The sequence below is a fragment of the Atractosteus spatula genome, chromosome 18 (assembly GCF_055471065.1).
Source record: "Atractosteus spatula isolate fAtrSpa1 chromosome 18, fAtrSpa1.hap1, whole genome shotgun sequence".
Lineage (NCBI taxonomy): Eukaryota > Metazoa > Chordata > Actinopteri > Semionotiformes > Lepisosteidae > Atractosteus > Atractosteus spatula.
Genome location: NC_142723.1, coordinates 1,340,093 through 1,355,052, shown reverse-complemented (window position 1 = coordinate 1,355,052; position 14,960 = coordinate 1,340,093). Strand labels below are relative to the sequence as shown.

Sequence of the window (14,960 nt, the reverse complement as noted above, 5' to 3'; positions counted from 1 at the left end):
TTAGTCTGAATCTCGAAATGTGGACAGCATCTTGGAAATGTCATACCCCGTAAAACTTGATCATTTTTGTTTTAAATTCACTGCAACACTGAAACTTAAATTTTATTTTTAACAGTCTAAAAAAAAACAGCATCCAATTTTTTTTCCCCAAGTTACACTTATTCCATTGACAAATACTGTAAACAGATTGGAATGACAGGACGACAGCCAAGTCCATTCATTCTGGGAACCAGGGGCAGAGGATAATTAACATTATCCCTCCCCAACTATATACATACTTTCAAGAACATCGTTTCTCACCCTCGTCTTGTGGGCCAAGCTAAAGTAAATCAACAGTGCTACTCTGCCCTCTCAGACCAGGAGTCTCTCGATCGCCATCTGCACAGACTGGATCTGGGGCTTGAGCTGGGAGCCCTCCTTGATGGTGACGGAGGTGGCGATAACGGGCCGGGAGACGCCACAGGCGCGGCCCAGGGCCTGCTTGGAGCGCACGAAGACGTAGGGCACGTTCTTGTCCTCGCACAGCAGCGGCAGGTGGAGGATGATCTCGAGGGGCTCGGCGTCGGCAGCCATCACTATGAACTCTGCGATGCCGCGGTTCAGGGTTTTAGTGGCTGGTGGGGGAAAAACAGAAATTTAAGCACAACAGGTTGGTTTCATTTAAATGTACCCAATTCCTTGCACTTACAGTATAATGAACTTTTTCTTTTGAAGCGGAAAGTAAAAAAAAAAATGAAGTAACGCATCGAATTTATGATGCATATTGCCAGGAGTTCCTGAAAGTCTATGTGCTTAATGTGATCTAAAGGCTCATTTGAAGGACGGTTCAAAATACTACTGCCGCTGGCTATGTGAACACAGCAACAACATACATCCTTAAGACAGATGCAGGCGGTTATATTGTCTATTCCTGTTCTCTGACATTGCCCAATTGTGTTTGTTAACCATGCATGAAAGGAGATGCACTTCCACTTTTATCACACTTTCCACAGCTCAAACACCCACAGTCAGGTCCCTGAAGAGAGTGGTTGTGGTACTAAACTAAGCTTCCCCCCCCCCGCTGTTCATACAAATTAAAAAGAGAGAGCCGAAGAACCATCTAGCAGTCAAGCTAGATCAAAGCACGGGCCTCCTGACCTTCATTGGCTCCCTTCCTCAGCTGCTTGTAGTTGGCCGCCTGCTGCACCAGGTCCAAGATGGTTTTAGTCAGTGTGGCATCAGCCAGGGGGTAGGCCTTGGGGTTCACTTCCGGGTCAGTCTGAGGAGACAGGAAGCGGGTGGTCAGAACCCCTCAATTAAGAATTCTTCTCATGCACTCACGGCTAATCCTGTCCAACACTCATGAACACTGCTGGGACAACATTCTTACACACTTATAACCACATGCTTTCACTATCTCTTACTTATTCCATAAAAGTAGACTAGATCGCTGCAGAACCGTAAATCCAATCCTAGTCTGGATTAGTGATTAGACAAATAAACACCGCTCTGGAGAACAGCGCATTAATAAACTGAACCACCGTCGTTTTTCGAATCAACAAGATTCGTAATAAACTCCAGCCCATTTCAAAACGACTACAAAAGCACGTGATGGAGAGCGCTATCAACCAAGATCCACCACGCTGCCGCTTCACCGTATACAACAACACCAGTCCGATTTTAGTGCGCTGTGAAAGACCAAGCCATTCGTTAGCACACAAAAAAAGGCATCGCGGGAAAAAATACGATTTCGCCTGTACTTAGCCGACAATTCAAGCACGACCATTCAGTCAGCACCGAGACACGTGGTTCGGAGCTCCAGCAGCCCGCCCGCCGCAGAGGCACAAACACGCCACCTCTCCCGTCCCCGGCTGCCCCACGGTTCCCGGCCACACAGGCCCGATCCGAGGCGGTGGACAAGCAGGGTGGACCGGAGTCCGAAAGGGCTCGGCAAGGAGAGCCACGGCTACACGCCGTGAGAGAGCCGGGCTGGGAGTCTGGCTGTCGGCCGCCTCTCCGCGCCGGGAGGGATCCTAATTAACCGCCCGGGTCGCTTGCTTACCATCGCTACAGCAGGAGATCAGACAAACGGACGATCTGGGTTAATTCTTGTGTCCTCTCGGCGTGTGCTTCACAGAGGACCTTTCACAAATTTTTTTTTTCGGTAGTAGTCACAACAGCACGAAGTAGCCTGTCAACGTCCCGCCTGCGTTTATTCCCCCCACAATGCCACAGGAGAACCATGTGCGCGCACATTAATACACTCGGAAGCGGAAGTACACCAGGAGAGGTCTGCGTACCCTTGAAAAGGAACGGCGAGGAAACATGAGCGCATTGACGTTGGTTCTGCTATTGTAATGAAAATATGTATTGGGACCAAGAAATGAATAATCGAATTCTATTTACTTAAGATGTATGGAGTCACATTTTAAATTATTTGTTTTACAGCATTAAAAGTATGCACGGAAAACGTCCGAATAAGACTATCCTCGGGTAGACACAGTTGAAACTAATATATTATATGGAAAAAATATTGCTTTAAAATGCATCAGAAGTTTTAGAAATCACATCATCATGTGCTAGAGAGGTATATAAATTTAAGTCTTGCTGTTTTGTTGAGTACAGTTGCATCGGGACAGTTAGTGCACAGAGATGAACACTATCATTCTACTCATCGGTCATGCCAATAAAGCATGTTGAATTGAATTGATGAGCAAACTATGCGCTTCGTAACTCAATCTATCCCACCATTCCCCGGGCAAACACATATGAAATTGTTTAAAGTGGATATCGACTGAACATTTCGAAGAAGACTTTAGGAAACTGATCATCATTGTGATTTAAGACAGACAAGACGAGCGACAGAAAAGCGGACAAGCTGGGTCGGTCGAGCCAAGATGGCGGGATACGGAGCCCAGTTTCAGAGCCGTACATTAAGCCCCGTAGTGATACCGTGCCACGCTATCTGTCTTCTGATTGGCTAAAAGGAGCGCGGTGGCGCCTGGGTAGGACGTCCGGCGGCCATATTGTGTTCTTGCAGCGGCTGAAGGAGAGACAGTCAGTCATGAAGGGGATTCGGTGTCTAAATCACATTTCAGTAAGAGTCTGCTTATGTCCGACAATTGCCGATTTAAATGAAATTGTTTGGGTCCGTTGCATCTCTCCTGAGAATCAGCTTGATTTGTGGCGGAAGAAAACTAGCTGCGTCGTTGAAACCCGGCCTGTGTTGAGCGACATTGCACGGAGTACAGTACCTCAAAGAGGTGTCATTAGCTGTAAATGAAATTAAAAAAAGTATTTAAGAAATGTATTCCATCATGACCAGGGCTAACTAAACAGAGTTGTTTAAAATTGCGTTGCCAAATCGTACATTTTCACAAGAAGCGGTTTGCCTTGACGGGATACGGTGGACTGGAGAGTGTCGGAAGTACTGGTTTGTGGATTCTCTAAGAAAGCTGTAGTGAAGGTCATTTATGTATTCCCGTTTTAGCCATCTGACTCGTATCTCCACCTGAGGTCTCGCTGTAACGTGGATGGTCTCCATGAATAGCGTCCATAGAGCACCGGTCGAATTCAGACGGGCAGATCTGGTGTGTGTCTAAGACAGTGTCCATGTCTGACTCACAACTAGGTTTTGCTTTGTGTGTGTTACAGCCCCGAAATGCAGTAATACTGCTAAACTATGTGTTGTCATGAAGGTTTTTTTTTTTGGATTTGAAAACAGCTTTTTTTTTTTTAACCAGGCTCAATCTTCTGGAGTCATAACAGTTCTTTCGCTAAAGGTGCTGTGGATTAGTCAGGTGGCGATCTGGGAGGCCAAGAGGGAAACAAGTTTGATGTCTCTAATACACGATGCATTGTCCTGTGTCATTGGCTAGTACCCAAACAGGACGCCTGTGGGGGTTAGACTGGGCAGGTGAAATGGGAGTTCCTTGCTGAAAAGCTAAAGGAAGGAAAAGTTTGGCTGTGCACCCTTCTTCATCTTGTGCACACTTGGCAGCTCCTGTGATGTAAGCGAGTATTTGCTCCTGTTTTTTAGTTTCACTCCAGGGCAACAGGCCTGTTAATCAGCTTGTGCATCAGTGAGGTGGAAGTAAAGGTGAAGGGGTTTGGTTTTGAGGTTCAGGTGTGTTGTGGGGGAGGGGGGGGGGGATGAGCGCTCCACCGCCGTGACTCTCGTCTCGTTCGCACACGCTGTCTGAGGGTCGGGCGCGGATCTAAACCTGTCGGTTCCCTCTCCGGTTTGCAGAGGAGGCTTTTCTCCGCCCAGGCTGCCCCCAAGCCCGACGCCGTGGCAGCAGTGGAGCGAGCTAGCCTCCCCCCGCAGGACGTGCAGGTCAGTGGGTGTTAACGTGTCTCTCTCTCCCGCAGAGACGCTTCTATGCGGCGGCGGCCCGGGGCCACCAGTCTCTGAGCGAGCCGCTCCCGGGCCTCCGGGCTCCGGTGGGGACACCCCTTCCTCCCCAAGACATCCATGTACGTGCAAAATCCCCAGTCGCGCAGGTGGCTGTGCGTGCCGGCACTATCTGCCGTGTATCCGCTTGTATGTTCACAGTTGTGCGAGCACGTGTGCGCCTGGTGCTGCTGAGTAGCTGCTGGGGCTGTTGTTAAAATAAGGAGTCAGCGAAGCGGGGCGTCTCCACTGAGGTGACGTCTTCCTGGGTTTTTTTGCTGGAAGAGTGTCTGTGTGCTCAGCGTGAGTCCTGGGAGTCTGCTGGCAAGGTGTATTTACACACTGTAGGTTGTCCTCAGGACGTAACAGGAAAACACCTACATTTGTTCACAGTCCTCATCCTGTGTCTTCTATGGATGGCAGCCTCTCCGCCTTGTAGCCATTTCTGGTGGGATCCCAGACGCTCGGCAGGCTGGGCTCTGGTCAGCACTGGGTTGGGAGACCTCCTGTGAAAACCAGGCTGCTGCTGTCAGTGGCGTTGGTGGGCCAGCAGGTGGAGCTCCTTCCTCCTGACCAGAATTTCCAAACCAATGATGTCCCAGTTGGTGACTGTAGCCATCGTGCTGTAGGGGGTAGTTTGTAAGAGTAGTGTTACCCCAGAGTCCTGGCTGTATTCCTCTCTGGGTTTATACAGTCCTGCCTGCCTGAACTTCCCCTCTAATTCAGTTGGAGGAGCAATATCTCCCTTGATCACCCTGATTCTTGCAGCTGATCTGCTGTGCTGGATGAAATAGGTCTCCCCTTGAATGCATTTGATGCAGTATGATGGCTAACCCTTCTGGTTTGAGTAGAATGGTGTCTGTGAGGCTGTTTGGCAGAACCAGTCTTTAAGCCACCTGAATGCCGAGTCTTGCTGGTGTCTGTCAGTATGGGCTCTCTTGGACTGTAGTTACATACAGTATGCAGAGTGTAAATACACACAGTTTCTGCAATAAATGTCCTAGGTTTGAGCAGAGCAGTGTCTTTTGGTCTCATTACTAATAAAGTTATAGCTGAATAAGAACTCTGTAAAATGTTTTCTGAGACAAATGCGTTTTACTTTCATTGTACTCATTTCTGGGACACAACCTCTCCTTGTCGACTTCCGTTATTTTAAAAATTAAACCAATTGCGTTTTCACCCGCCTCCTGAGTTCCGTTCTAACGCATGATCTACCTAACTGTCCCTTTGCACAAGCAGTGGAATCTGCTGTATTAATGCAAGGTGAGGTTTTGTCTCTAACTCCGTTTCAGTGGCATCATCATCATCATCATCATCACCATCGGCGTCGTGATGCAGTCCCGTGTCAAGGGGCAGTCTTTGTCTGATCCGCTCATGCGTTTGCGTCTGCAGGTCACCAAGCTGCCCAGCGGCCTGGTGATCGCCTCCCTGGAGAGCTACTCCCCCTCCGCCAAGATCGGCGTGTTTGTGAAAGCCGGCAGCCGGTACGAGACTGTGGAGAGCCTGGGGGTCACCCACCTCCTCCGTCTCGCTGCCAACCTGGTACGTGCGTCTGAAGTCCCCCTTCCTCTGCTGCAGACTGACCAGTAAAGCCTTAAAGCAGCCTTTGACTTCTGTCCTCGTGTGTTGAAGAGCATAAGAAGGGTGGCGAACAAGGGGCCGTTTATGTTTGGTAGTTAATAGACAATTGATCCAAGGATCTCATCCAGCTGTTTTAGCATGTTCCAGTCTTCCACCACCCTGTGGGTAAAGAAGTGCCTCCTGTTCTTTATTTTAAACGCACATTCACTTGTATGAACGCGGATATGCATTCACGTGTGCACAGATCATCAGAAGGGATGTGTATTAGGGACAGAGGTGGGGGCTTGGGGGGTGAGCCGGTGGGAGATATCACTTCCCTGCCTCCTTACCAGCTGGTGGCAACTGGTTTACTTTTCCTGAGGTCATCCAGAGGATCTTTTGAATTGGAAAGGTGACATCATAAAAAAAAGAAGCGTCGATTGGCCTGCTGCAAGGAGGTCCTGTCAACAATATTAATCTTTTCCAGACCACCAAGGGCGCCTCTGCGTTTAAGATCACTCGAGGGATTGAGGCAGTGGGAGGCACCCTGAGGTCAGTGACGGCATGAGAGACGTGCTGCTGTGTGTTCACAGTTTCTGGAATCCTGTTCTTATGCAATAAGCAGATAAACCTGAAAACTCTAATTGTTGCAGAAAGCCGTTGTGATAATCTTACTTGCTGCATATGTATACGTGCAGCTTTGTGTTTCACTGATTCTGTGCTCTGTGTATGCTTGTATTGTCCACAGTGTGACCTCCACAAGGGAGAACATGATCTACTCTGTGGAGTGCCTGAGAGATCACATGTGAGTCCTGACAGCTGCTCCAGAGTGCCTGTCCTTTTCCCGGTGCAGGGAAGTAGAGTAATTCGAACTGGAGTGAATTCAAACTCGGCTGCAGGGAGACTCAAGTCTGGTGTTCAGGCTGTGCATTGAAAGTTTTTATTAGTTATGGGTGACAATATAAAAAAATACATTGATATGATTAAACTGACTAAAAAGAGCGGTTAAATTCTTTCTAAACTGAAAAGCTAAAGTTTGGCAGATATATATAAGAGTTTAGGAACAAGTAAAGGTTTATTCCATGCTGCAAAGAGAAGCAAGGAAACACAACGTTTTCTGGCTGAAGCGTGCCACGCATGCTGACGCAGTTACCTACAGTACTTGAACTATATAACAGTTTAGCACAATATAATAATTTGAAACATTTGCCACGTTTCAAAAAGGGTATTTCTACCTGGAATCAGTCCATCTCAAAATATCTGAATGGTGATTACTAGTGAGACAAAGGAAACGTTGTGTTATTGAAGCAGCGATCGAAGCGTTTATCCACTCCCTTGCCATGCTGTCCTGCTCTAGCGGGTAGTGTAGATGAACTGTGCGGTGCGGTGACCTGGGGCGTTTGTCTTGCAGAGACACGGTTATGGAGTATCTCATCAATGTCACCACGGCGCCCGAGTTCAGGCCCTGGGAGTTAGCTGATCTCACCCCCAGGATAAAGGTGGACAAAGCTCTGGCCCATCAGAACCCCCAGATAGGTGAGTCACAGCTTCCAGAATACAACCCTGCTCCTTCATCTGTTGGTCCTTGGCAACTACTGTCTGCGACACCCGGTACCTGATCAGAACTCTTCTAAATTACTGTGCACTTGGATCAGTCAGACTGATTTTGTGGTTTTATCTATGGAAGAAACTTGTATTTTTTTCTGTTATACTGACCCTGTTATACTGAGTGATATGATGAATATGCCTTCATCATATTCCTCTGAGGTTGGCCAAGTCTTCAGCTCTTTTTAATGTTTGTGTAGGCTCTGCTGTGACCGATTTCTGAATGTTATTTGAACACTGGCTTTTGCCAGTTCTATGTGCAAATATTGGATTTGTTTAAATAAGCGTGCTGTAAAAAATCGCAGAATTGTAGCAAGTTACTTTTCATACTAATCAGCATAACAGTTTGCGTAGTGCCGTACATTTAGAAAGGTTAAAGAAGTGCGCAGATACTTCAGGTTACTCCTCTGTCTCATGCCTGTCATTTTAACCCAGTTTCTGTTTTCTACATCAGTAGCACAAGAATGGATGGTTGCAGAAAGCATTTTTACTAATGGCGTTGTTATACTTGTTGAAGAGATCTCTCTGTAACTTCCTGGCCTGCTGTGTCTTGTAGGTGTTCTTGAAAACCTCCATGCAGCTGCGTACAAGGCTGCCTTGTGTAACTCCTTGTACTGCCCCGACTACATGGTGGGCAAGATCACTTCAGAACAGGTGAGACAGTCGCATCCTGGTTGCTTCATGAGCGGTGTCTGGCAGTGCCGTGTTACAGTTGTCAAGACGGGTCTCTAATACGATTATTCTGCTTCCTTTTATTTTGCAGCTGCATTCCTTTGTCCAGAACAATTTCACCAGTGCACGAATGGCTCTGGTAGGCCTCGGTGAGTGGTAGTATTTTTCAGAGAGGAATCCGCTTTCCTGGTGGCACAGTAGCACTGGCAGAGTGGCCAGTCTTGCTGCCTCGCAGCGCTGGAGTCCTGGGTTCTCTTCTGGGCCCGGGGGTGCCGTCTGCGTGGGTGAAACCGGTGTCCTCCGGGCGCTCCGGTTTCCTCCCACAGTCAGGAGGCATTCCGGAAGGTCAGTTGACTCCTAGGGAAAGTCGTGTGCGTCTGTGCCCTGCCTAGTGCCCGTTGCTTGCCGGGATAGGCTCCGGCTCCCCCGCGACCCCGAATCGGGAAGGAGGTTGGGAAATGGACGGGCGGGTGGCATCGGCCTTCTGCGAGCCGGTGCGCTGTAGGGGAGCGCGGGCGCTGGGTGCGCCGGTCCCCGTTAGAGGAGCTGCGTTTGCCGAGGCGCTGACGGGTGTGTGACTGGCCCTCAGGTGTGGACCACGCCGAGCTGAAGCAGGTGGGGGAACAGTTCCTCAACATCCGCGGCGGAGGAGGGGCGGCCGGGGCCAAGGCGGCATACCGCGGAGGTAAGGCCGCCGCGCGTGCGGGTTCGTTCGTCCCGTCCGGTCCGGTGCGGTGCGGTGCGGTCCGAGCCGCGCGGAGGCTGACACGCGTGTCCTGCGTGCCCGTCGGCAGGGGAGGTCCGGGAGCAGACGGGAGACAGCCTGGTCCACGCCGCCGTGGTGTGCGAGGGGGCGGGGCTGGGCAGCCCCGAGGCCAGCGCCTTCAGCGTCCTGCAGCACGTGCTGGGCGCCGGGCCCTACGTCAAGAGGGGCACCAACGCCACCAGCAAGCTCAGCCAGGGCATCGCCAAGGCAACCACGCAGCCCTTCGATGTGAGTCCTGCCAGTGCTCTGCATGGCACCCGCACAACACGGCCCTGGGATGACGTGACTGCACGCTCACACATGTCACACATCCATGAGAGGAAGCAAGCCTTGAACAGTAGAAAGAACGTCATATTTTTACAATCATTTCTTTCGTCAGACCAGTTTTCCACCCATGCTGCTGGCTGAGGCAAATCTAATGTATGAGGTACAATAGGTAGCTAATGTGACTAGTACAGGCCTGGCGTTAGTGATGATGTAAACACCTTTTCTTACGCACCTCCATCTTTCTAAATCTCCTTCTTCTGCAGGCTTCTGCCTTCAACGCCAGCTACACTGACTCTGGGCTCTTCGGGATCTACACTATCTCCCAGGCCAGCCAGGCTGCAGATGTGAGTGTTGGAGACCAATAAATTGCCCGGAGCAAATGTAGGAATGTCTTTGTGGCCATGCAGTTTCCTTTGTTAGCCCTGGAAATAACTCGAAACCAGAAAATTCTGATATTGCGTCACCAGGACAAGGTTTACAGAATGTTGCTGTCTGAGAATAACCAATAAACACTGTTAGGACACAAGGATGGCCACTAATGGCCATGGAGAAAAACAGTCCATCTGTTTTTTTTGCTCACCTAATGTCATAGACTTGAAACAGTTTTGTTTTGATCACTCGAGCTGGTGTTTTGTGAGATGAAGCAGTTTAGACATCATCTGAAATGAAAGTATTAGCAAATTCCTTGCAGCTCTTAAAGTGCACAGCTGGCCGTTCCTGCACAGGTTTACTGGCTAAACTGATCAGAACTCATGTCTGTTCCAAGTCTTTACAAACGGACGATTTTGGGGTGATTTAGAAGATCAGCTGGTTGTCCCTCTTGGTGGTATTCCAGTTGAACAGGCTAGTGCAGCAGCAGTCAGCCTCGAATTGTGCATTCTGTGCAGAGTCAGGGCTTTAAACCTTCCAGAGAATGAATTGCTGAATGCCCCAGGTGATACAGATATCCTGATAGCTAAGGATTAGCTGGAGCAAAGAGCTTGACACAGAATGGTAGTAGCACACCTGGGCTGGTATGCTGGAATTCACAATAACACTGTACCGACTGTGTATATTGAGCCTCTTTAACTGTTCTCCACCCCACAGGTCATCAAGGCTGCAGTGGCTCAAGTCAAAGCTGTGTCCCAGGGGCAGCTCACTGCTGCGGACGTTACCAGGGCCAAGTACGTTTACAAGGGGCAGCCCTAAATATATCCACCCCCGTTCTTGATTATCCTGATATACGGTTGTGTGTCAAAACGGAAAGCACTGTCCTGTCCGTGTTTGTTTTACAGGATTTTAACGAAAGGGGGCAGTAAAAGTGAAAGGGCTAAACGAATGTGTTGGGCTCCGGCTGGCGTGGTGATGTGGCAGCTGGCAGTGCTGCCTCCCAAGGCCTGAGTCTTGGGTTCGATCCCAGACTGGGAAAGCCTTCTGGGTGGAGTTTGCGTGTTCTGTTTGGGCCTGTGTGGGCTTACGCTGGGTGCATCTAGATTACGAGGTGTATCTGATTGCCCCTGGGTGCTTGTGTGGGCGCACATATGCACATGTGGCTGGTGGGTGACCCATCCAGTGTGTGGGCCCGTCTTCTGCCCCGTGCGCCCTGGACAATTGTCATGAAGCTGCTTTCTGCTAATGGGCGCGTTTTTGCCATAAATGAAGCAAATCTATAGATCAGTACGTGTTACAGTGCTTTCTTCACTAGTTTTATATCATTCTTGATTACAGTTCATTCGCACCACAACTAATGATGTGCTCCTGATGCATCATCTGTAAAAAGCCCACATGATATGAATGTGTTTGAAGTTAGGGTAAGGTTACGTGAAGTTGTCCCAGCGGCGTTTTGAAGTGCCGGTGCGGGAAGGAACCGAGCTCGCCGTTCACTTTGCGCTGGTTTTGCGCGGCAGGAACCAGCTGAAGGCGCGGTGCCTGATGGCGGTGGAGAGCTCCGAGGGCATGCTGGAGGAGGTGGGAGCCCAGGCGCTGGCCGGGGGGGGCTACGTCCCCGCTGAGGCCGTGGCGCAGAAGATCGACTCCGTGTCCGCCAACGACGTCGTCAACGTGAGTTCGGCCGCCTGCTGGCGTGCGGCTCGCCGAGGTGCACGAGGAGCCTGACGGTGCTCTGGGAGGCGTTAGCCTGTACCTTGGGGACACTGTCTTTCCTCAGGCATAACGACATCTGTAATCACTGACTCCCATTACAGTGTCTACTACCTGGGTTGGATTGAGCCCCAGTAAATTCCCATTAAAAAAAATCAACTGCAAGTCCATAGTATGAGCGCAGCAATTTGTCAAAGTATAATCTGGAAAGGAGGAGTGAATTTTAGACAGTTTCAGGATTTCTAATAAACTCATTTCGGGAATATGGTTACATTTTTCTTGCTAGCCTTAACAGGGGCGTTTAAAAACATAGCGCCAGGTCACGAAATCGAGGGTGGTTTCATCATGTAGTCTTTATTTTGTTTGCTGTTTTTACCGACTTTTTTTTTTTTCTTCCCATTTTTCAGGCAGCGAAAAAGTTTGTGTCGGGCAAGAAGTCCATGGCGGCCAGCGGGAACCTGGGAAACACCCCGTTTGTGGATGAATTATGAATATAACCGAACCGGGAATTTTCAGATCAACTTGCAAGCGTTTTTTTTTTTTTCCCTGCTGCACATTCAGCAAACCTAGAAATGGTTCTAATCCCGTAATGACTCTGTGCACAGAACGTGCTGCATTCTGTCGATCACGCAATATTTATCGTTTTTGAAGAAGGTTTTCTGTCCACATCTGTACTGGCGTCGGAAAAGGTTTTACTTTTGGGCCACCGTTCTGTATATCTTCTGTAAATTCATTAAAACGTCTCTATCTGAAGGCTCTGTGGAGGTTTATAACCATTCTAGAAGTAGAAACGGGGAAGCTAATGGTAATAAGAGCAGTTGTACGAAGCAGCCGTGCTTTTTTTTTACTTATTTTCCCTGTTGTGCTTCCATGCTCCATATTGAATTGCAATCTTCAGTGGGAAAAAAAACACATTAAGACATACGGGAAGTGGTCAGAATATTTAATTGTGCATTGGGTAGAAAATGAAATGACAGACACTTCCGAAACTGGTGTTTTTCACCGACGTTTTTAGCCTAGGTCAGGAATGAATTGCTCCCCCCTTTTCCCAATAACATTCCAGTGTGTAAGCTCTTTTTAAAGAGCTATTCCTCATCTGATTTTCAGGTACTCCAACTAAGGGTTACAGGGTTTTTTTGGGCTGCGGGAGAGTGTGCCATGACCACGTCGAGCATCGGAAACGGCACATGTCCCCTCCTTCCTCAGTCTCGGTCGCTCCCCGAGGAATCTGAACCAGAGACGCTGAAGTCGGGAAGAGAGAGCTGTGCCGTCAGGTGAACGTGTACGCGTCGCGGAGAGACAGGGACACCCTGGTCGTCTGAGGATGAAGAGGACGACGACGTGTCAGAAGAAGACGCAGCTGGCAGCGAATCGGGTGGATGTGAGGAAGGTGAAGAAGAGGGTGTGAGATCAGAGTTGCAGGAGGAGGAGGAGTGGGGGGGGGATGACGAGGAAAGGCTCCTGTAGGAAGAGGGAGAGGAAGAACGGCAGGGTGGCGGCTGGAGAGGGGGGGATGGTTCGGGACAGGGAGGTGAGTGGGCAGGAGGGCGGGAGAGCTGGGCAAGGTCAGAGGTCACGGGGGGTCCGGCCTGCCTGTGCACCATCACTTCGCAGGTGGGGCTGGTGCCAACTGTCAGCTCCACTGTGCTGGTGGCAGGAGGGGCCGCGGACGTGCCCGCCTGCCGGTCCCAGAGGCGTGCCGGGCTGTGCTCCCGCTGGGCCAGCACCGCCTCACCCACGAGCCTTTCTATACTGCTGGGACAGGATCTGGAGAGGAGGAACAACAGGGTTTCACACAGCTCTCCTGCCTCGGAGGTATTCGGCCCTTGGCACCGAAAAACGAAAGGCGTCACGCAGGACGTCTGTGAAGAATACCCCAAAATGGTTTCTAGTTTAATGGTTTTTCTAGTCTAAAGACCAGGGTTTCCATGCTTCTGGGTTCACTAGGTTACTTGAGCAAATCTGTCACCCAAATACCCCTTCAGTGCTGTAAAGGCCTTTGTTTACGGTTCATAGTTTACAGTAAGAGAGCTGAATTGTGCATGAAGGCACCTGCCTAAATCTTTGTAGTGTGAGACAAGTCACAACCCTCGGTCTCAGGCTCCGGACAGCAGTGAGAAGTCGCCTTACTCTGGACCCCCACAACTCGCTTAAAACAAGGCCCCTTGGTCGCCAGCTGCAGACCTGTCAGTCCTGTGTCCTGATGCGTTGCCGGTGTCCCATCCCGGAGGGAGCTGGAGGACGTCTCGGTATGCCAGGACTCGCAGCAGGGTCCCGGGGGCGATGTCCCGGAGGGCCTTCCTGAGCTCCCTCAGCCCCAGCCCCCGCACGTCCCGTCCTCCCACTGCCACCAGCACGTCGCCTGCAGGGACAGCGGGGCCTGAGGGCCTCTGGCTCTGGAGCACCGGGCTGCCTGTGAGGGGCTCCTGAGTCCAGATGGGTTTGTCTAACAACGCGTGAGCGGCCTTAGTAGGGTGATGCTGGAGTTACATAGAGAGCAGCCAGAGCAAAACGCACACTGCTGCAATGCTGCAATATTATTAAGATTATTATTAATAATAATAATTCATCACACTTCTATAGCGCTTTTCTGGACACTCCATTTAAAGCGCTTTACAGGTCATGGGGATCCCCTCCACCCCCACCAGTGTGCAGCCCCACCTGGATGATGCGCCAGTCCGCTCCCCACACACCAGCTCTCAGTGCGGAGGAGAGCAGAGTGATGGAGCCAGTTCAGAGAGGGGGGTTATTAGGAGGCCGTGATGGGTAAAGGCCAGGGGGACATTTGGCCAGGACACTGGGATAACACCCCTAATCTTCTCGAGAAACGCCCTGGGATTCTTAATGACCACAGAGAGTCAGGATCTCGGTTTTAAGTCTCATCCGAAGGATCCGATACTTCATACAGTATCGTGTCCCCTTCGTTATTAGCCGTCGAACAGGAACACAGCTGTTAATAGAGGACTTGTACCCAACGACCAAGCGACCTGCCTGACCTGCCGCCGTTCCTCCCCCCCCCCATCCTCCTCCTCCTCCTCCTCTTCCTCCACCGGCCGGTAGCTACCTGGCTGCAGCCGCGCGCTCTGCCCGGCGGGTCCCGCGCAGCTCAGCCCGCAGACCTGCAGGAAGGGCCCGTTCCTAAGCAGACTCAGGCCCAAGCCCTGCGGCCCCACCCTCACCTGCGCCTGCACCACCTGCCCCAAGGTGTGAGCCGGGGGCGCCGCCGGGCCTTGGGAACACCACCGAGAAAAGAGAAAGACCCGTTAGCAGGTGCCGCAGACAGCACCACCGGTCATTGAAGGGATGGCGATGCTTCGGCTGCCCTGACAGCAAATGGAGAAGCAGCGTGTGTGAAGCTACCTTTGGCCTCAGGGTACGACGGCGTGCCCCTCAGCAGTGCCAGCGCCTGTCTCAGCCAGTGCATGACGAAACCCCTGCGCGCCCCGAGCCTTGCCGGCTTACAGCTATAGCCACGACATCGACAAACTTGGAGGTGACGACAGCGCCGCACGCGAAGACGCGGTCCACACGAGAGTTCGCACTGAGGTTTTGAACGAAAACATGGAACGACCCCGTCGCCGCCCGGGGCCCGTAAGACCTCATGCCGCGTATTTCCCCCAGCTGCAGTTGCAGATCTCA

At 50.8% G+C, this 14,960-nt stretch overlaps 3 protein-coding genes across 4 annotated transcripts; 1 reads left to right on the top strand and 2 right to left on the bottom strand.

The window, feature by feature from the left end:
* Window positions 1-95: 95 nt before the first annotated feature.
* Window positions 96-2,215, bottom strand: LOC148818308 (NHP2-like protein 1). The gene is made up of 3 exons (XM_088936512.1): window positions 2,042-2,215; window positions 1,138-1,258; window positions 96-614 (listed from the first exon to the last, which is right to left on the bottom strand). Exons 1-3 carry the CDS (start codon window positions 2,042-2,044, stop codon window positions 352-354), a joined length of 387 nt encoding a protein of 128 aa, XP_088792638.1. The 5' UTR covers window positions 2,045-2,215; the 3' UTR covers window positions 96-351.
* Window positions 2,216-2,971: 756 nt separating this feature from the next.
* Window positions 2,972-12,074, top strand: LOC148818307 (cytochrome b-c1 complex subunit 2, mitochondrial-like). Of its 2 annotated transcripts, none has more exons than XM_088936215.1 (14): window positions 2,972-3,076; window positions 4,351-4,455; window positions 5,765-5,914; window positions 6,420-6,484; window positions 6,681-6,737; window positions 7,344-7,468; window positions 8,094-8,191; window positions 8,301-8,358; window positions 8,799-8,894; window positions 9,004-9,203; window positions 9,506-9,586; window positions 10,329-10,405; window positions 11,129-11,282; window positions 11,729-12,074. In XM_088936215.1, the coding sequence occupies exons 1-14, from the start codon at window positions 3,044-3,046 to the stop codon at window positions 11,810-11,812; spliced, it is 1,383 nt and encodes a 460-aa protein (XP_088792341.1). In that variant the 5' UTR covers window positions 2,972-3,043; the 3' UTR covers window positions 11,813-12,074. The 2 variants fall into 2 exon arrangements, with proteins under 2 accessions (XP_088792341.1, XP_088792342.1); XM_088936216.1 differs by lacking the exon at window positions 4,351-4,455 and adding an exon at window positions 4,229-4,315 and having other exon boundaries at window positions 2,975-3,076.
* Window positions 12,075-12,523: 449 nt separating this feature from the next.
* LOC148818306 (uncharacterized) lies at window positions 12,524-14,745 on the bottom strand. Its single transcript, XM_088936410.1, has 4 exons — window positions 14,682-14,745; window positions 14,332-14,550; window positions 13,506-13,689; window positions 12,524-13,088 (listed from the first exon to the last, which is right to left on the bottom strand). Exons 1-4 carry the CDS (start codon window positions 14,743-14,745, stop codon window positions 12,524-12,526), a joined length of 1,032 nt encoding a protein of 343 aa, XP_088792536.1.
* Between the last annotated feature and the right edge of the window lie 215 nt (window positions 14,746-14,960).